Raw genomic sequence first — 22,248 nt, 5'->3', positions numbered from 1 at the left:
TATGACTGTTTTAACTGGATGTGAACAAAGCCAAGTGAAAGTGAGAGAAGGGTGGGAGTGGGAATTAAAATAGATTTTTTTCCCCTAGTTCCAAGAACAGGAAGCAGCAACAGCACAGTTGTCATGTTAGCCTAGGATACTGCTGGGAGCTTGGCTTCCAGAGCTGGTTTCACTAATTCTTTAATGTTTTGAGTTTGTTGCTGCCAATGTATATTACAATTACTGACATTTGAGCATTTGCTCTTGGAAGTATTTCTTTTAACACCAAGTATTAGACACCCACAAAGATAGTTTAAGGTGTGATTTTGAAATAGGTGCGTTGTTTCAAAATAACTGTTGATGGAACACTGACACACACAACCAATCTTTCTATAAAAGAATAATTTCATTGAGGGATCTGGATGCCAAATTATTTAAGAACTAAGATTCCTCTGGTATAAGTATTCAATACCGCATATGTCAGAACACTTAGTCACTTAATTTAGTTTCTGACAGTGTTTAGCAGGATAGATGCTGAGTTCCAGTTTCCGTATGACAGTGTAAAATGGTTGCATTGCAATTTTTGGAAGGTTTTTTTATTGATTCTTCTTTGCTGATATGGCCTAGATAATAAGTGATGTTGTACAGTCCAGCTTAGAACGCAGACCGGATTTCTTCATCTTGGGGTTACGTAAACAACTAGCTAATTCCTTTGACCAATCATCTTTTGCATTTCTGTAGGTATGCGTTATAAACGGCGTGGTGTGGATGAAAATGGGAATGTGGCAAATTATGTGGAGACAGAGCAGTTAATCCATGTCCACAGCCACACGCTCTCGTTTGTCCTTACCCGGGGATCAGTACCAGTGTTTTGGAGTCAGATTGGGTATCGATACAATCCTCGGCCACGGCTGGACAGACGTAAGTGACGCTTGAAGCAATGAAGAACTGTTTCATGGAACCCCTTTTGTTTTATAAACTGGATTGTAGGATGAGTAACATAAGCTCCATATAGACGTGAAGGGAATGTTTACAATGGATATAAAACCAAATGTACCTGTTACTTTTTCTTGGTGTTCAGTTTTAACTATTTCATTTGTGTTTCATAGGCAGCTTGTTGGCTTCCCTATCCCTTATTCAGCGAATTGTTAGTTAGGAATGAAAGACATTACCAGCTGGCTTTGGTTCACCAGATTGGTATTAGATGAATTGATCTGGTTTGCATGGTTCTCATGCTTTGTAATTACTTTTTTTTTCATTGTTGTCAAATATTAAGATAATTTGACCTCTGAACTTGCTCCTTCCAACTGGCTGTCACTGAAGAGGGTGCAGTAATGTATTAACAGGACAACATGGAACAGGCCATTCACTTCCACCATTCTGTACCACAGTAACCCTTTTACACAAGCAAGTCATTCTCATCACACGTACCAAGACTCTTCCCACATTGTGTTCAACACCCCCCACCCCCCACCCCCCAAAAAAATACTGGAGGAAAAGCTTGGCTTCATATGCAGGTAGAATGTCTCCAATCCATCCTTCCAACGGAAATGTCTGTGTTCTATTCTTCATCTAGTAAGTCAAAAGTGAGTAACGTGGTTGGATAGTTTGGCCATACAGTCTGCTCTATCCCATGCTCCATGTTAGCCTTGACTCAACTCCCAGCTACCTTCTGCTGAACTGCTCAGAGCCCACAGCACCTTGTCCTGGAATTTGACACTCTTTAGATTCTGACATGGATTCGGTCCTGAGGCTAATGTAGTTCACAAACACAAGCAATCTACTCTTGATGATCAGTAAAGTGATGGAAGGAATCATCTGTAGCATTTGGCACCTAACCTTACTCCAGCCTTGGTTCAAACATGGGCACAAGAGCTGAAATCCAGAAGTGTAGTGAGAGTTTCTTGATATCGAAGTCATATTTGACGAAGTGTGGTATCAAAGATCTGTAGCTAAACTGGAGGCAGGATTCTGGGCTGGGGAGCTTTATACTAGGATCTTACCTGGCACATAGGAAGATAGTTGTGGTTCTTGGAGGTCAGTCATCTTAGCTTTGGGCACCTCTCCAGGAGCTCCTCAGTAGTGTCTTTGCATCTTCAGCTGCTTCAATGACTTTCCTTCCATCATAAGGTCAGAAGTGGGGATGTGCAATCAGCGAACAACGTTCAGCACCATTCGTGATGCCTCAGTTACTGAAGTAGTCCATTTTCAATTGCAGCAAGACCTGGATAAATATCCAACCTTGGGTTAACAAGTGGCAAGTAACATTTGCACCCCACACAGGCCAGGCAATGACCATCTTCAACAAGAGACAATGTAACCAATGCCCCTTGGCATTCAGTGTTTTTGTAACTGAATTCCCACACCTCAACCACCCACATCTTGGAGGTTACCATTCACCAGAAACTAAACTGTACCCACCGTAAAAATACAATGGCTACAAGAACATATCAGTGCCTAGGAATCCTGTCATAGCTAACTCTCCACGAGACTGCCCAAAGCGTTGCCATCATCAAAAGGCACAAGTCAGGAATATGGTGGAGTAATCTCCACTTCTCTGGCTGAATGCAGCTCCAACAACATTCAAGAAGCTTGACTCTATCTGGGACATCACATCCACAAGCATCCAGTCACGCCACTGATGCTTGGTATCAGCATTGTGTACCATCTAAAAGGTGCCTTAGACCGCATCTTGCAAATCCACAATCACTTTCGGACAAGGACAGCAGATACAGGGGCACACAACCCCCACCACTCTAAACTGCTCAGCATCCTGACTTAGCAGTATATCACTATTTCTTCAGTGTCACTGGATCAAAATCTTAGAACTGTCTCAGTAACAGCACTGCTGCACCACAAGAAGGCAGCTCAGCATCAGCCTCTTGAAGGCAATTCGAGATGGGCAGTAAATACTGGCCTAGCCAGTGGTGCCCACATCCCCTGAGAGAATGTGAAAAAACATACGTGCAATATCGGTTTGTAAATTTGCTTGCTGAGCAGGTAGCTTTGTTCTCAGACAATTTGTCACCATGTTGGGTAGCGTCATCAGAGAGTCTCCAGTGAAGCCTTGGTGTTCTGCCCTGCTTGCTAATTATCTGTCTCGGTTGTTCTGGTAGGTGATATTTCCAATTGTTTCTGAGAAGTTGGTAAATGGGGTCCAAATCTGTATGTTTGTTCATGGAGTTCCGGTTAGAATACCAGGCCTCTAGGAATTCCTGAGTGTGTTTCTTTGGCCTGTCCCAGGATCATTATTCCAGTCAGGCAGGTGTCCCTCTTGGTCTGTGTATGGATACTAGTGATAGATGGTCGTGTCTTCTGTTGGCTAGTTGGTGCTCATGTATCCTGGAGGCTGGTTTCCTGCCTGGCTGTCCAATGTAATGTTTGTTGCAGTCCTTGCAGGGTATTTTGTATGTGATGTCAGTTCTGGTGGTTGTTGGTATGGGGTCCTTTAAATTCATCAGGGCCTGTTTCAGTGTGGTGGTACCTGTGTAGGCTACCATGATGCCTAAGGGCCAGAATAGTCTGGTCATCCTCTCAGAGGTGTCTTTCATGTATGGCAGGATGGGTGGAGTCTCTGGGCGTGTTGTGTCTTCTGGTTTAGGTTTGTGCACAAATCGGTGGACTGCGCTTATTGGGTTCCCGTTGTTGCCGACTACATTGTAAAGGTGTTTTCTTAGGCTTCTCATAGTTCTTGGGTGCTACAGTGTGTTGTGGCTCATTTAAATCATGTTGTGATGCAGCTCTGTTTGTGGGTGTTGGGATTGATTGCTCCTGTGTGTGTCACTTTCCTACAGTCGCTGGTCTGCAGCTTTCCATTGGCTTTTCGTTCTGCTGTGATGTCTAGGAAGGGGAGTCTGTTGTTCTCATTTTGGAGGTTACATCAGTAAGGAGGTTGTTTGTGTTTGGGTTTCTTTTAATTTGCATTTTGTGCAAAGGTGTCATCCACATAGTGGACCTAAAGCTTGGGCTGGATTATGGGAAGGGCTGTTCATTCTAACCGATGTATAACTGCTTTGCAAAGAGTCCTGATATTGGTGACCCCACAGGCATCCCATTAATTTGTTTGTAGGTCTTGTCGTTGAAGGTGAAGTGGGTTGTGAGGCACAAATCTACTATTTTGAGGATGCTGTCCTTGCTGATGGAGTTGGTGCTGTCAGGTGTTTGTGTGCTTGGTTCGTCTAGCAGTGAGGCCAGTGTTTCTTTGGTCAGGGTGATGTTTATTGGTGTGAATAGGGCCGTCACATCGAAGGAGACCATGACCTCGTTGACCTCTACCTTGGTGTCTTTGTTCAGGAATTCCTAGGTGTAGTGGATGGAATGGGTTGGGTCGTCTTCTGCAAGGACTGCAACAAATGTTACATTGGACAGATGGACAGGAAACTAGCCACCAGGAAACATGAGCACCAACTAGTCACCAAAAGACCTGACCAACCATCACTGGTATCCATTAACACAGGCGAGGCGGGACACCAGTTTGACTGGACAGTACATCCATCCTGGGACAGGCTAAACAAAGACACACATGGGAATTCCTAGAAGCCTGGCAGACAAACCTGAACTCCATTAACAAACACATTGATTTGGACCCCATTTACCAAGCTCTCAAAAAAAAAGAACTGGAAGTGATATCACCGACAAGAACAAACTGAGACAGATAAATGGCAAGCGGGGAAGAACACCAACGGTTCACCAGAGGCTCACTGATTTTACCTAGCACCCTGATGAAACATCTGAGAACAAATCTACCAGCTCAGTGAGCACATTTACAACCTGAGCTACAAATCTTCTTTGAAATCTCACATGTGCAATGTGTTTCTTCAGTGATCTTGGTTGAGGGGTCATCTTTGCCCAGTGCACTAGACATAACTCCCCTGCTTTTCCAGTGTATTCTTTTTACTATCACCTAAGGATGTGGATGTCTGTCTTAATCAAGATACCATCACGTCTATCACTGCACTCCCCTACTACTGCCTTGGAAAGTCATGTGCTCTACATTTGAAGTGATATTTTCTGTTAGAGGCAAGGTTGTTCCTGATTGACAAATAGATCGTTTAACCTTGAAAACTGAGTTTTTAACCACAACAATTTATATGTGAATATGACTCTCATCTCTTCACGAATGGGTATATATGAGGAGTTTCCCTTCAGTTCCAAATCAGTTTTGCTTTCATCCTGAATTTACTTTTATATTTTATTGGCTCCATGATAATTGAGCAGGTTACTATCGTTTATTCTGTACCATCCTATCAAATCTCCTCAGAATCTGTCCTCTAGTGAAGAAAAACCCAATTTTCTAAGTCTTTTCTATTTGTATTTCCTTATACCTGGAAGCATCCGAGAGACAGTATGTGGTATCTTCTCTAAGAGTTCAAAATCCTTTCAATAATATGGTTGGCAGTATTGCATGTTGTACTTTTACATGATATTGCTGAAGCTTTTTGAGCTAGTTATTACTTGATGATCTTTATATTTTTAACCTTGTGATAAAATGAAGAATTCAGTTGGTGTTTTGATGACGTCTTAAGTAACCTACTACCTTGAATATTCTGTGACCTACTTCCATCCCGAATATAATAATTTTTTTCCTAGTTACGCTTTTTCTTTTATCTAAATTTTGTGAATTGACACTGCCTGCGTTTAGCCCATTTGTCCATCTCTGTATAGCTTCCTTTGCTATTCTGAACCAATATTTGCACCTAACCTCAGGAAATAGAGCTCTTAACTCCTGGCCAGTTTCCATTGAGACAATTTTCAAATGCTGTTTGTTTTTCATCACCTCACGGTGCCCTGATGATTAAGGACAGCACATAAAAGATAACTATTAAAAACTTTGATAAATATGATGTCCCTCACATGCCCCCATCCATTGTCCACGTCTATGTCCTCAACTGGCCAGCTGAGTTTGACCTTTCAATGTGCACTGATATCACTGTTCCCCTATCATCCCTGATCCTTTCTCAAAGTAATTTTACTTACACAACTGCAGAGTTAGACAGTATTACTGCTGATGCCTTTCTTTAGTCAAGCTGTTTGGATTAGTATGTCTAGCTGGTTAGCCAAATACCCTGAAGGAAGTATTCTTTTGAAGCTGGCAGTTCTACAGCTGCTGATTCGACATCATGAGCGCCATATGGCTTTGGTACTGCTCATTTCTCATGGTAAACCTGACAGCATTGAGACTCCTGAGTCAAATATTGGCAAAGGAGCGAAAAGCCCAGCACATGTAAATGAGATGAGCAGCTAGTTATCCTTCAAATCCTAAACCATCAACCCACAGCTGGAGTTAATGCATTGGGAGATCCTGTACCTTTTTGTCCTGTATTATGCAATTCTATGTAATAAAAAGTCAAGTCTCAAGTGCTAATAAATATTAGCCAATTTATTTTAAGATGGAGTTGGGTGGCCAATGAGGCGTAAAAACCTCTAATAGAGTTAGATTTGAGCTGCTTCAAAGGAAACATGAAACAGTTTTATGTTCTGAACAAATTGTGGTTTAGGACATTGGGGAGCAGTAACAGAAGGCTAGTCCTCTCTCGAAAGCCGCTGCTATATTACAGACCACAGGCACCTCTGCTGTTTCCATTGCTTGCCCGTTTGGTTTGAGCAGCTGTTAGGACATGTACAGATTCAGGACAGATGGAGTTGTCAGCTGCTGAACTGTCCCACTGAGCACCTCCTAACTGAGCAGTGACAAAACTCTCCATATTAATATTAAAATCTCATTTACTTACAGCCTGGATACACGAACCTTGGTGGGAGAAGAGATTGCAACTGAGAATGTCACACTTGTCCATTAGCAATATTTGCTTTGCTCCACTTATTTCATTGTAACAGCTATTAGAATGCTGCTTAATTGAAATTCTGTTTTAAACCTGTTTATTTAGGGGATGCTTTTGAAAAGATGTACATAGGCGCACATGCATGTAATGTTAATGCACAGCAATGTGTTTTTAGAACCATTTTATTGCTTTCTTTACAGAAAGCATTCTAACTCCATAATACCTCCCCTTATGACCCAAGCCTCTTTTGGAGACTGCGGGGTCAGGTGACCTATCCCAAGAATTTTACCCATGCTGCTGCTCTACCTTTCACAACCCCATTAAAGATGCAGCTATTACAGTCTCATTGTCTGACAAGTAACTGCTGCATGTGAGGCAAACCTGTCATCGTGCTGATTATTGGTTATCAGAATAGTGAGCAGGTAATTGAAGAGAGTTCTTTCGAATTGGCACCTGATCCAACATGGTCATGGGATGGAAGCTGGGGGTATCCTTCCACAGAGAGATATCTGCCTGAGCCCCATGTTCAGTTGGAAACTTTGGTTCAAAAGTTGATTTTTGGATTACTTGCAAATCTTGCTGGATTCCTATTCTTGTCTTTAGGCGAGCAATGCCTTTTCACTTTTTTGAATGTTCCTGGGGTGTGTTTTTGTTTGTAATGTGAAATGGTTTGATTTGTGCAGCAGAGGAGGAGACCACCAGCAAGTTTGCCGCACACTTTGAGGAGCAGCTGAAAATTTATAAGAAGCAGGTGAGCTGATTGCTTTTTGATGGAGTTAGATTAGATTCCCTACAGTGTGGAAACAGGCCCTTCGGTCCCAACAAGTCCACACTGACCCTCCAAAGGGTAACCCACCCAGACCCATTTCCCTCTGACTAATGCACCTAACGCTATGGGCAATTTAGCATGGCCCATTCACCTGACCTGCACATCTTTGGACTGTGGGAGGGAACCAGAGCACCTGGAGGAAACACATGCAGACACGGGGAGAATGTGCAAACTCCCTACAGTCACCCGAGGCTGGAATTGAACCTGGGACCTGGTGCTATGAGGCAGCAGTGATAACCACTGAGCCACAATGCTGCCCCATTGGTTTTCAGTCCTTGGTTCCGTTGTGTAATGAGCTATTCTGTGACTTCATAAACTCATCAGTTTTTTTGGCTGCCTGGTTTGTTGCTTTCACGTGTTGTATTTTAGCAAATGTACTAAACTGTTTGACCTGTAGTTGCTGTTTGCACCATTTTCCTGAACAAGTGTGTGACGTGCAACTCTCCAGTCTGGCCTGCATTGAGTCCAAATAACTCTTAATAATTATTGGCCATTGGCCATTGTCCATAATTTCCACTTTTTTTTTGGCCTCCCTCAGTGTTCTTGGTACACCTCATCTGGTCCTGATACTTTACGGCATCAAATGATGTTTTGTCCTTCATTGTGAGATAGTTTAGAGTTTAAAAATAGGAAGATCTCCTCCTATTTATGTTCTTATCAAATTCAAGTAGTCTATCAAGTACTACCACCGACTAATTTTAAAATTTTCGGTGTCTAAACTATCTCTCCATGATCTGAGCAGTAATCGCATCTTTAGTAATGACAGATACAAAGTATTCAGTTAATAACTGTTATGTCCCAGTTTTTGTGCATAACACCTTGCTAAAATTCATGAATTTATTTTTAGACACATTCTAAACAGCAGTATCTCTATGAAAGCGTCCTAAAACAGTGCCCTTTTAGACTCCCAAAACAAGTACTGCAACATAACTGCAGATATTTCCCAACATGGTTATCAGTGTCTTTAGGTGTATGCAAATGATGTTCCCCTTCCCACTCCAAACTGGGTGCCATTTTCCTGGCAGAAAAGTAAGTAAGTAACTTGTTCTGAGTGACATCTTAATGACATTAGCTAAGTATTTATTATATTGAGAATTGCTGAGATAAACCTATGTTCAGATATTTAAAAGTCAAACCTGTTCGAGCATTGACATTTCTTTCTGACACAAATATATTTATAAACAAAAAATGCAGTCCACGGATTATGCAAGTCTGATTTTTCTTTACTGTCATCTGCATCAATCATGTTCATAGTTTGATTAAAATTATTTGCTTGGCTGTTTCTCTTTTGTTAATTGTGAAACAGGAAGTCACAGATGTAGGTTATTAGCCTGTGTAGTGTGCGTGTGCATGCAGTATTTAATCGACATTGTGTCTGTCACCTTTTTAAATAGTCCCATGTTTATCATAAAGTCAGTCGATCATGTTTATTTGGATTATTCCCAATATGCAAGTTTATTGCCTGCCTTTGCTCTGATTTATTTATGGAAAATTCCATTGATGCGAAAATGCCTGCATTTCACACTGTGAATTAAGTGATTTTAGTAGTTTATTAAAAGAGGGGAGGTATTTAAAGAGGGCATTCTGGCCCGGCTAATCTTTGTACAGATTGGGTACCTACTACATAAGACTCTTTGTTAAATGAGCTTTAAATGAATTGTGAATTTTGTGTTGCATTCAATTCTTGTTTCTGTTTGATCTCGGTAGGTTATTGTCAGCCTGGTAGATCAGACTGGAAGAGAGAAAATAATTGGCGATGCTTTTCTTCGGCAAGTTTTGCTGTACAATAATCCAAGCCTTACCTATGTGACTTTTGACTTCCATGAACATTGGTAAGAAGCAAGAGTGATGATTGTGTAGATTGTGATTGAAAGTCTTTACATGAATGTTCTGTAACTGATTCAAGTGCAGCTCATGACAAGGCGGGTGCTCGTACAGTTTGCTTCTCCTTGTTACACTGTGTGGAAGTCTCGTGGCCATGTCAGGGTTTTTTCCCTTCATCTCATGAAAGTAAAACTTGATTTTTCAATTTCTCCTCTTGTCATTGTGGTTAAGGTACCAGTTATTTCTTCTCCCCTGTCAGACCATCCGGTCTGTTTTCTTCTTGTTCTGCAATACTATGTCTTTCTTTGATTTCCTATATGTACTATTTGGGGAATGTTATTTATTGATGATGTGCAAATGTTAATTTTTTTTTAAACAAAAATGGATAAGCAAGAGAAAGAAAAATGAGTTTTTTTTCCTAATGTGCAATTAATATGCCTTCCAGTTTAATGGAAGAGTTCTATGTTGAGTTAGATTCAGGGTTTTAAAAAAAAGCCAAGGTAAGATTAAAATGAGTTTGCAGGGTGTCAGCTACCTATCCTTTTGTGGGCTGTCAGAATCCAGTGTCTATTCTTGTCTGCAGTTAAAAATCAGCAGAGCTGATAGTAAACAGCTGATGCTGCACATACTTGCCTGATCACTCCTTGAGTGTGCATGTTGCTGCGGAGTCCTAAAATTTGGTTTGGCAGTGGGCATGATGGAAATAAATGTCCCATATCCTTAGGCAGTCATTTATAGTAGGAAAAGTGATTTGTACGCCTGTGTGATCCTTAAACATTACAGACCATTTTCCACCCCAACACTAAACAAATAAATCTTCAGGAAAAATGAACTGCTTGCATGACGTTGGGGATCATCCTGTTTGTCTTAATTTCTAAATACAAAATGGAAATGATGTAATTTTTGATTAGCAGTCACCAGGATATGGTCTCAATATTTTTATACGTAGCAACTGTTTAGGATGGGTGGAGAATGTTAGTGAATGTTGATACATTATGAGGCATTTCTGGCTTCCTCTGAAGTCACCACAAAATGAAGATCTAGAATTGCTAGGAGCGAGACTGCATTTATCGATCATTCCAGAGCACTGCATTTAATAGTGACGAGAGTGTATATTGCAGGTGAGAATTGCGATCTAATTTGCATTTAACAAGCTTGTCATTCTGTTTTGATAGCACAATTTTGGCTTTAGTTTGTTTATTTAGGATAGCTACCCTGTCAAACTCCAATCTTAGGGAACAAAGCTACAAAGGATTTTTCAGCACATTCACCTACCTACAAGGACAAAAATGCTGGTTGCTTTATTGAGCTGGCCCCAAAGTCTATTGAAAAATAGCTGTCGCTGTTTGTATACATTGGCACTCAAGCAAGCTTTGCCTTGAATTTGCACATCGACCAACTTCTGTAATAGTTTGTATTTAGCTGTTCACTTTACCTCTGAATTTTGAGTGCATCCTCCCTAGTTGCATTATGTTGTATCAATTGAGTATTGTTTAAAAAAAATGCTGTTGAAGCTTTTTATCTTGTCCCCATCAGGACAGAATTACCAAGAATACCAAGTTTCCAAGGGATGAGGAATTTATACTGCATGAGAAAGCATCTTAATTGGTTGGCAAATGTATTCTGATTTTAAATATTGACCTCACCCCGCCCCACAGACACACATTCACACCCTGTCAAGCGTTTGTTTAAATTCAAACCAAGTAAAATTGATGAAGGCATTGTTGTGAGCATACCAGGCAGTGGTTACCATGAGATTGACTTCTGATTGAACATGTTTCTATTTGCAAAAAATGAGTCCTCGCTTGGGAATAAAGATTCAAGCGTAGGCAAGCCTCAATGCTGACTGAACTTAATTTGGCTCTTAGTGTCATTACTAGGAGTTAGGATTGTTTACCAAGTCCAGCCAATCACGGAATCATATCTACTCACAGAACTAAGCTACTACAGAAATAAGCTGTTCAATCCATTATGTCTGTATCAACTCCTGAAAGAGCTACCTAGTGAGTCCCATTCTCCAGCTCTATCTCTGTAACCCTCTAAATTCATCACTTTCAAATATATGTCCAGCTCTCTTTGAAGCCCTCTGAAATCTGCCTCCACCACTCTTCCAGGTACTATGTTCCAAATCCTGACAACTGAGTAAAGAGGTTTCACTGGGCACTCCTGATGTTTGCAAACATGACTGGTTGAGACCATTCAATAATTTGCCTGTTGTAAACAGCTGAACATCTGTTTGTTATTCCAGGAATTGGGATGTACAAACACATTCCTTATGGTGTATTTCCTGCAACACTACCTTGACCATTCAGTGTTGACTTGCTTAGCTTGATTTAAGCAAAAACTTGGAAGCTAACTGTTCCTGGAATATCTTCCAGGGCAATACCTCGACCAGTCAAGTTGCTATACCTTCAGCACCTTCTCTTCGTGTGGAATAAATTGTTCCCTTTAAATTTGATATTCTTTTAGTTCCGTTCTGATGAGCTTCTAGGGTGGAAACTTTGAATAGCATGTCACCTTCATCAGTGATTAAGTTCTGTACTAAGCGATTATGAAGCAATTTTTTTGCTTTAGATTTATTTCAATTCCTGTTCGAAAACCGATTGAGATTTTCTTGTAAGTCAGTGTGAATTGATTGAGCAACTTTTTTCAGTTTCCATTGGGCACGAGTTTGGACCAGATAAGGGAATACATCATCTGTAGCTAAACCAATAACTCAAATCATGATTAATGAGGTTTATAACTGATGACGAAAAATTATTTTTGTAGCTATCTTTCATTTCATGGTGACTCATTTCATTGAGCTGTCCTTTTTACTTTATTGGAACTGAATTTTGTTTTTGTGATCACTTCATCTCTTACTTTTATTCAGCCAGTCTGTAGGCGATTTGTCACTGCCCTCAATGGGGCAAGCAATGCCAAGGGAGCAGGTACAGGTAAAATCCAGGGTCAGTGACAGGCAGACAGACAGCTGATTATGTGAATAAGTGTACCTTTCATGAGTCTTCTGATTAAATGCGTATCTAAAAATGTCCTTTTTTGAGAACCAAGGAAGCCACTCAGTTGAATCATAAATGTTCATTTTTACAAATGGTTTGATTAAATTGCTGAAGAACTGAAATGGTTATTTGTTTGCTTTTCAGTCGAGGAATGAAGTTTGAAAACGTGCAGACTTTGACCGATGCTATCTCTGATATCATCACAGACATGAAATGGGGCTGGTTAGTATCTCCATTTAGTTCCTTTTTGTCATTGTGTAGTTTAGTAAAATTTTTTTATTGTAATGACAAGTTCACAGAGCCAAAGCTTATCTGTTGGGTAGACAAAGTTCCACTATATTGTGAGATTAATTTATTCATCTTTTTCATTATCATTGTGCCAATTGGAACAGCTTCACAATATAAATTGTTTTGCTGTGTTGCGGCACAGTAATTTTCAGCACATGAAGAGTGTCTGTAATGGTCCTAAAGTGATCTGCCTTGCCCAGGACTTGTAACAGTTCCTAAATTAAACTACACTGAATTAAAATGCCTTTGTTCTTATCAGCAGTTGAACTGTGACTGTGTGTTTGTCATGATTGACAGGGCGAGTATTGGAATCAGCATTGTGATGGTTCCAAGTGTCATTTTCATCCCTTAAGTCCATCTGCTCTGATCAGGTTGGGGGCATGTGGGGAGTGTGTTGCACCTTCCTGGGCAGGCTGTGACAGCAACCTGCAAGAACTGGTTGGATGTTGGAAATTGGAAACAAAAATAGAAATTGCTTAAAGCTTGGCGGGTCTGGCAGCATCTGTGGACAGAAAGCAGAGTTTGTGTTTCAGGTCCAGTGACCTTTCTTCAGAACAGCAAACAGTAAATGGATGGTGTGTCACTGTGAGCTGTGCCTGCACCGTGTTTACCAGTGACCCATGTCCTGAGAGGTTATGCTGCCATCCCCTTGGACTGGAAGTGGTGAGCATTGTAAGGGACTCAGCAGGAAGCTTAAAGGCACAACCTTACAGAAAATTGCAAATAATTTTATCAAGAATGTCTGTTTTAAAGTTCAAGTAAGCTCTGATTGCTTGGAAGAGGAGTTTTTGCATTCCATCTATCATGTCTTTTATAAGTTGAGTTTAGACAATCATAAGCTGACTTTGTTGTCAGTGTACAAACAACGCCTAAATTCAGACTTCGATTGAGGCGAGGCTGAAGTGGAAAATGGAGAAAATAACATTATAGCAATGAAAGGTCTTAGTATTGAAGTATTCATTTCAATGAAGGGATATTTGACTCGGCTTGCATACGATTTGGAGTGTCCCGGCTTGCTATTGGGTGTTCAATACAAGGGTTCAATTTCTTCAGTTGAATATAAATATTGAAGCATGCTAAGATGGAAAGGACATTGTTATAATGCAACGTGGATTTGATTATTGTGTTTTGAGTGTATGTAGCTCATTTATATTTGAAACAAAAGTGGAGCTGGGGATTCTGAAGTTCTGATTAAACGTAAAACTACAGAAAACACTTGAGCTGGTATTTTGAGGATTATATTGTAGTTGATCCCAAATATTGGAGGATCTATGTATACATTTATCAGCATATCTAACCATTGGACTTCCTACAATGACACTCATAATCACCAGGACAGGCATTGAGCGCAGAACATTATTTCCATGTGATATGATGTCCTGTTGCTGTGATGTAAATGGGAATGGGCCCTTCTGACTAAATTGGAATGGCATCTCTCAACTGCAGGATGATTGCAGTAATGATCTGTCAGCAGACCTCCTGACTTTCCTATAGATTTGCAGTTTCCTGCTGAACAGAGATCCGACTTGAGTGCTCAATTTTACAGTTACCCTAACACTCAGACTGCCTTCAACTACATGTCATGAAAATATGCAAACCTTTGTTCACCGTAAAATGTTTATCCTTGAAATAAATTTCTGGGAAACAAAGCGTCACTCCTGACTGTTTCAACTGTGATGCTTCCCTCCTACACAGATTTTCCCTACATAGACCAAAAGGACTTTTGTAAGCTGCAGTTTCAGAGCCAGGAGCAACTTACTTCACTTGGCTCTGTGGAAGCAGGAAGTGTTGGCATTCCCCGTTGTTGGAAAGAATGTTGTCTCACTGTCGTATGATGCACAAAACTTGGCAGAAGGTTGACTTCCTGCAAGTTCTGGCACCTTGATTCTTAAAGTGAAGACTGTTCTGTTATTTATTTTTTCCGGATGTTACATTTGCATAACTTGGTCTAGGAGTGCTCGCAGGAAAAACAGTGACATTTTGATTGCTTGCAGGGTTGACCAGGCAGGAGAGATTTGTAAACAGGAAGGAATCTTCAGGGTGAACTGTATGGATTGCTTGGATCGGACAAATGTGGTTCAAGCTGCAATTGCTCGAGTGGTCATGGAACAACAGGTAGGAAACAGCCAAGTAATCTCTGGTGTAGCATTCAGAAATGAGAATCTGGTGTTTTGTCTCATCAAGTTTTGCGTTCATCTTTAAGAAGGGAATGATTAAAAATGAGGTAAAAAAGTAGAAATGATTGTGGAATGTTACAGCAGACACTACCATATTTACAAGACTGAAAACTGCACCAAAAAAGGAACAGTTAGCTTCCAAATGCAATAATTTGGTGTTAACTTCGGACATTAAGCCATGCAGCAATTTTATGTGACCCCTGCCCAAGCAGAAGTGCATTTTATGGGCCAGCAATCCAATGATCTCTTTAAACAATTTTGTCAGCAATCACACAATCACTGTTCATTTCCATTGTAAGCCATCACTTGACTAACTCTGAAGAAATATCCTTTTGAGAGGTAAACCTTCACAGATGTCCTTGTGTGGAAGCTGAATTTAGCATCCAACCCTACAGGATGCTGCGAAGCAATGGAAATTTGTGGTTATGGGAGACTGATAAGAAAGTAATGCTGTCATCACACCAGGCCTAACCTTGTTGATTGGCAGAGCAAGCTCAAATGACCTTTTACTTTCTTTTGTCCTCTACATGTTCAATTTGCTCATGACTGCCTCTGTAACCAGTGTATCCACAATAAATGGTCTTTACTTCCAGAGGATCCTCTCATCTCGGACTTTGATGACAGCAAAATGCCAGTATAAACTGACCCTTAAGCTTCGGCACCCTTTGAGTGAAGACATTTTTTCATATGTCAGTCCTGAGTGGTTGACCTCTCCACTTGATACTGCAACCCTGTGTTATAGGTTGTTCCACCAGGGAAACCTTTCTCATTATCCTCACTGGAAAACCCTTCCTGGTCTAACAGCCAGAATTGAATGAGAAAGAAGTTTGATTGAGGTCAGGGTGATCTTCTGGCCACCTTTTCTGACGGGGTCACCAGAATTGCCTGTTTGCATCGCTCTGATACTGCCCAATTCCATCCTTGCCTCAGCACACCTTCTATTGAAACTCTCTTCCATGCTTTTGTTATTTCTGTCCTTGATGCTTATCATCGCCTCCTGGCAACCTTCCACTTTCGACCTTCGTAGGTCATCCCAGATTCTGTCTTTGTTCAAGCTCTCATGAAGTTCCATTTCCCTTTCACTTCTCTATCCTCTGATCTCCATTGGCTGCTACTTAAGCAGTGCCTTGATTTTAAAATTAGCAACCTTGTTTACAAATCCCTCGGTGACCTTGTCTTCCCTTATTTCTGTCAGTTCCTCCAGTCTTTTCTGCTGTTGAAATGTTTGTGCTCGTCTAAGTATGGCATTATGATCATTCTGATTTTAATAGATTCACCAGTGGTGGCCCTGTCTTTAGTTGCATCGGCCAGAAGGCTGTGGAATTTCCTTCTGAAAGCGCACTGTCCTAATTATTAAATCTGTTCTTAAAACCTGCCTCTTTAACCAAGTTTTTGCTCATTTGTCCTGAAAAGATTTACAAGGCTATTGCCAGGGTTGGAGGATTTGAGCTATAGGGAGAGGCTGAACAGGATGGGCTGTTTTCCCTGGAGTGTCAGAGACTGTAGGGTGACCTAATAGGAGTTTACACAATTGAGGGGCATGAATAGGATAAATAGACAAAGTATTTTCCCTGGGGTTGGGAAGTCCAGACCTAGAGGGCATAGATTTAGGGTGAGAGAGGAAAGATATAAAAGAGACCTAAGAGGCAACTTTTTTATGCAGAGGGTGGTACGTGTATGGAATGAGCTGCCAGAGGAAGTGGTGGAGGCTGGTACAATTGCAACATTTAAAAGGCATCTGGATGGGTATATGAATAGGAAGGGTTTGGAGGGATAAGGGCTGGGTGCTGGCAGGTGGGACTAGATTGGGAGTGGGATGTCTGGTTGGCATGCACGGGTTGGACCAAAGGCTCTGTTTCCATGCTGTACATCTGTATGACTGTATAATAACCTTGGATGCCAGACTAATATTCTGAGGACATTGCTTCAAATCCCACAAAGGCAGAGGGTCAAACTGGAACACAGTAAAAATCTTGAATTTAAATGATGTAATCACTATTGATCATCATTTAAAAACTGTCTGATTCACTAATGCTCTTTATTGAAGGAAGTCTGCCATCCTTCCTTGGTCTGACCTGTGTGTGGCACCAGATCCAGAACCGACCTCTCCGGGCAATTAGAAGTGGTAATATGTTGGGCAAGGTAGCAAAGCCCAAATCCCATGAACTAAACCAAGTAATATGGATGCCAATCACATTGTTCAATGAGTATCCTTCTCGGCTTCCCTTTTCTCCGAAAAGCTGTACTGTTATCCTATCCTGAGGTCATGCTAAACTGAAAGAAAATTATCCAGCTGTATTAATGTGCTCCATTCATGTAAAATATTGTTGTAATAGATATTTGTCTATAAAGTGTGAATATAAGTTGATGGCTGATTTTATAACATTATCAGATTACCACAGAGGATTTTTAAAAGCTTTTTATTGATTTTTCTTTAACTACTGTCCGGTAACTGAATTTGTGCTTGAAGCAAGTCTACATTTCACTAGCATCATCATTAATAGCGAAGATCTTCTGAGCAGTGTGTGGCTTCTTTCTCAAATTGCCTCTTGTCGTTCCTAATTAAAGAGAATACATGTGGCATTTTCCAGGGGGTTGTGATGCTGTTCTAAACTTTGCCTTGTGCTGGCCTGACTTAGGGGAGGCTGGGGCTGAGAAAAAGGGAGAATTGGGTGGCAAAGCTGCAATTGCAGAGGATATCCCATCTCAGCTGTGAGAGACTGCAAGTGTTAAGTCTTAATTACAAGTGAGGATTGTTACTAGAGAAATTGGCAGTGGGTAATTATTGACACTATAAATTATTTTATAATTGCTGGTTTTATTCACATTTAATTCAGTTGAAGATTGTTAGCACAAAACAATTGGCTTTACAGTGCAGTCTGCAAATTTAATTTAGCAGTCAAAAATTAATTGCATATTTGTGGAGTAGCTTTTCATGGCTTTTATGTTGTAAAATTGTTTTTTTTTCCAATTTTTTTTTGTTTACTCCTCCCACAATGAAGTAACCCTGTGGAAAGACCTGGAGATGTGAATGGGATACAGTAAGGATTTGGATCTGTTTGGAGCTGATGGTGTCACATCCTGCGAGCCCCAAGGAAATGGACTTGAAAGCTTTACCACTGACTGTTTTAGGGAAGGGCTGGAGGCTGACTGCACTGAGATTCACGTTTAAATAGGAACTTGCTGTGACCGAATGGAGAACAGTTCACAGACGTTTGAGGTTTGACTAAGGCTTGTTTGCCCCAAACCTGAGCATGTTGGTGGTCAGGCTTAAGTCCTGCACTTGACGCAGTTTCAGAATCCCTACAGTGTGGGAGCAGGCCAGTCTGCCCACCGAGTCCATTCTGACCCCCTGAGGAGTATCCCACCCAGACCTATCCCCCATTCTACCCCTGTAATCTTGCATTTTACACGGCTTGTCCATCTAGTCTATACATCCCTGAACACTGGGCAATTTAGCATGGCCAATCCACTAAGTTGTACATCTTTGGACTGTGGCAGGAAACAATTGGAACACCCGGAGGAAGTCCAGCAGACATGGGGGAGAGCATACAAATTCCAGACAAACACCTGAGTCTGCCTGTGTCTGGAATCAAACCCAGGACCATTCGCTGTGAGGCAGCAGTGTGCCACCTGTGTAATTATGTCATTGTGAAGAGCATTCCAAACTGCTTGAAGATGAATAGGAAGTTTTACCTGAAGTCCCTCCCTGAAGAGACGTCATATAAAACACTAATAGGCTCTTACTGCACATTATTTCTGACGTTTATCTACCAAATACCTGCTGAACTATAGAGTTTTATGTACAGGTTTAGGTGCCACACATTAAGAAGGATATGAATGTCTTGGAGCAGTGGGTGAAGAGCTTTTGGTGAAATTAAGTAGCTTCAGTAATGAAGATAAATTGGAGGCACTGGCACTGTTTTCCCTGGAGACGAGAAAGCTAAGAAGATACAATTTCAGAAACTTCAATCAAGTGAGATGTCGGGACAAAGTAGATAGGTTTTTCCACTTGCAAAAGAATTGAAAATAAGACACAGATTTAAAGTAATTTGGACAATTAAGTAAATACAGTTGGAAAAATCTTTCGCTCAGTGAGTATATCAGGGTTTGAAATAGACTTGCAGAAATATAGTGGAGGCAGGTTCAGTCAAGGCCTTCAAGAGGGTATTGATGACTGTTTCTGTTTAAGTCACGCGCAGGATTATGGGGAAAGAGGAGGAGGATAGCTCTGAGTTATAAAGCTCACTTGGACGGCCAGTGAGGACAATGATGGGCCGAATGACTTCTGACAGCAGAACAGTTCTGAGATTCCATAATATTTGGTTGAATGTGCAGGTCTTTTGGGTATCTTGAAGCCACAAGGTGCTGTACATACGCATTTTATTTCCTTCCCTCCACATTTTATTTAAACATCAAAAACTTAGTTGAGATTATATGCATGCTTAACAGTAAAAGGAGAATTACCATGTATTGTGCTGCCACCTATCTGACATGGCTTTGTTTGATTCTTGATCATCTATCCTTGACAGTGTTACTGTAGAATCTAAATAGATTGTGCACCATTGCTTTGCGTGCAATCGATGCCAATACAGTAACCTTGCAAAAGATGTAAATAATTGAGTGATTTGAATTCATATTCTGTTCATCTCCTCGATTGTCTCTTACAGTTGAAGAAATTGGGGGTTATGCCACCCGAACAACCCCTGCCTCAGAAATGCTATCGGATTTATCAGATCATGTGGGCCAATAATGGAGACGCCATTAGCAGGCAGTATGCTGGGACGGCAGCTTTAAAGGTAACAACCAGTTCACTTCATTTCATTCCAATTCAGTGACTGCCATAGTTTGTTCTTTATCTGTATCAGGCAGAAACCAGAATGCTGTTAAACACCATGTTTTAATTGACATACCACGTTATCCTCCTGTACACAAGTTCCGACTAATGTTGGCGTAGTCTTGAATAGCTGGTATAGAGTGGTTTTCTGATCTGGGATTGACATCTGCATGTAACTAATTCAAAATAACTGAGAAATGAATGGTTGAGAGTCTGAACCCTGTGCAACTATTGAAACCAGTAGGTTTTTTGACTAATCAGCATAATTAATCAAAGTATTTCGCTGGGACAGCACAGCAGGTCAGGCAGCATCCATTGAGCAGGAGAATCGACATTTTGGGCATAAGCCTTTTAACCAGCGTAATTGAGAATAAATGGACGCCCTGAAAATTCACTGATATTTGGTGAGGAAGGGGTTTGAAGCAGTCATCCTATAATATCCACTGTCAAATACTCATGGCAGAACTAACACAACTGATTTATATTCCATTTTTATTATGCTCAAGTTTCCCAATCTGGATACCAAGACCACATGGCTTTTTCTAACCCATCTTGAGCATATCCTTTATTTGTACAAGCTACAAAGTGTCAGACTTCAGAATCATCCATTTATCACCATTATATAGGAATGAGAGAAGAGGGTAGTTGAGGGATGGAGCTGATCTGGCCAATGGAGGGGACCTGTCTCTCGACAGTTGTCCGTGTGCGCAGGCACTCTTGATGGTTTCAAGTTACTGAGGGCCACTGTGGAGGTAAATTTAGAAGGAGGTCATCAGTGATCCATTCTCCTCAGATGAAAGTGACCCCAGTGTCCCAGCCAATTCTACTCCTCTCTGACCACCGGACTTTCTGGTTTCCATTCATATATCCTTCACATCTTCCCAAACAGATTTCCTGATGTGCTCCTTGGACAATTGAATCAACTCCGAGAGCAATTGAAGAATCTTGCAGCAGAGAAGGAAACTATACAGTCAATTATTTCTGTGTTAGTTCTACGAAGAAAAGGTCTCCCTTTCCCTGTAACCTTGAAAATTCTTCCTTTTTTGTTTTCAAGGACTATTTTGTTTTACACTCTTTCCCTGGGGTGTTGGCCATGAGTTTATACCAGTCTTTGAGGGGTTAATTGGAATCCAGTGGTGAGAGGTGGTCAGCTTAGTATGAGCGTCACTTGGGTCAAACAGTGCCCTTTTTCTTCATAGCTCCTTCCCAAGTTCGCCATGTTATGTTTATTCTGTAAGTTTCAGGGTCAGTCTGCTATTGAGCATTGAGCAGTAGACGATATGATTCTTCTCCTAAAAGTAACTCCTTGTGTTTTGGTTGAAAGTCTCTGGAAGCCTGAATTCAGGAGCCTGCTTGCTTCTGATGAGTAGGTGGTGTTGCTGAACTGTTATGGAGATGGTGGGGAGGAAGAGGAAGTTGTTGCTATCTCTGTTAAAGCTGCACAGCTCACTGCATAAATACCTGCCACAAAAAGAAGAAGAGGAAGAGGAAACGCGAAGCCAAAGAGACAGACAAATAGGAATGTGACCAGTACCAGGTTGATGTTGTCGTCACTAATTTTCCAAAACTATTTCCCACCTCACATCACCATCCTCCTCGTTTCCCTCCACTCTCTCTTATTTTGCTGTGTGAGGGGGTGAACGATAGATAAGCAGTTGATGCTGCACAGATCCAGTGAATCAGTTTGGAGTGTCTTTCATACTGTGACCTGCTCTAGGATGAGCCAACCTAAATTTGAGAGCCAGGTGGTGCCTATGATTTTTACTATTTTCAGAGCAGTAAGTAAAATAAAATCTTGAAGCCGTGACCTGAAATATGAAACATTTTCAGCTTCAAACTCCCATCTGTGGTAGTTCTCACCTTCCTCAGCAGAAGCGTGGGTGTGTTATTCTTGTTCCTTTTGAATTTTAGGGCGACTTTACAAGAACTGGAGAACGAAAGCTTGCAGGAATGATGAAAGATGGTTATAATTCTGCCAATCGGTATTATCTCAATCGCTTCCGTGATGCATATCGACAAGCTGTCATAGGTAAGAGCACTGCAACTTTACTAACATTAAGAAAGCTTGGGGAAATCCGTCAGGAAAAGTACAAGAACCCTGTGCACCTTCACATTTCCAGTGGGTTACATTGGGTCATGGTTTCATGTTGGCCTAATATTTGTATTTTCCCTTCTCTCCACCTTCTGCCCTTGTAGCTGTCAACTCGCAGATTCACAGAACAGTCTGATCTGTTTCCAGGCTCCTCCAGCACTGGTCACCAATTGGACTAATTGAACTTTTATTTCCTTCAGTTATGGTCTAACCTGTGAATCTGACAGCAGCAAAAAGCACTTGGAAGCCTCTCTCTGATTTCCACACACAGTTGCTGGTTGGCATATCACCTTTGTGCTTGAGGCTGAGGATAAGCTTCTCTAGATGTCTAGTGTTTATTAAGCGTTTCCAGTATCTGATCATTTTGGAAGCCAAGCAATTGAGTGGAAGCTGAATGGGTTCAATTTGTGACTGGTGGAGAATTATTGTTTGGACGAGGGTGAA

General features: G+C 41.1%; 1 protein-coding gene across 2 annotated transcripts in view; it reads left to right on the top strand.

The window, feature by feature from the left end:
- Window positions 1-22,248, top strand: part of inpp5f (inositol polyphosphate-5-phosphatase F) — a 209,877-nt gene that overhangs the window by 167,052 nt on the left and 20,577 nt on the right. For both annotated transcript variants that reach the window (XM_060842076.1, XM_060842078.1), the window contains exons 8-14: window positions 721-900; window positions 7,442-7,509; window positions 9,295-9,419; window positions 12,555-12,632; window positions 14,693-14,813; window positions 19,546-19,674; window positions 21,624-21,741. In XM_060842076.1, the coding sequence (XP_060698059.1) occupies window positions 721-900; window positions 7,442-7,509; window positions 9,295-9,419; window positions 12,555-12,632; window positions 14,693-14,813; window positions 19,546-19,674; window positions 21,624-21,741 (819 nt within the window). The remainder of the gene's footprint in view (window positions 1-720; window positions 901-7,441; window positions 7,510-9,294; window positions 9,420-12,554; window positions 12,633-14,692; window positions 14,814-19,545; window positions 19,675-21,623; window positions 21,742-22,248) is intronic.

The sequence above is a fragment of the Hemiscyllium ocellatum genome, chromosome 22 (genome assembly GCF_020745735.1).
Source record: "Hemiscyllium ocellatum isolate sHemOce1 chromosome 22, sHemOce1.pat.X.cur, whole genome shotgun sequence".
In the NCBI taxonomy this organism is placed as follows: Eukaryota; Metazoa; Chordata; class Chondrichthyes; order Orectolobiformes; family Hemiscylliidae; genus Hemiscyllium; species Hemiscyllium ocellatum.
The sequence above is the reverse complement of the archived record's forward strand: the minus strand, read 5'-3'. Positions and strand labels throughout refer to the sequence as shown.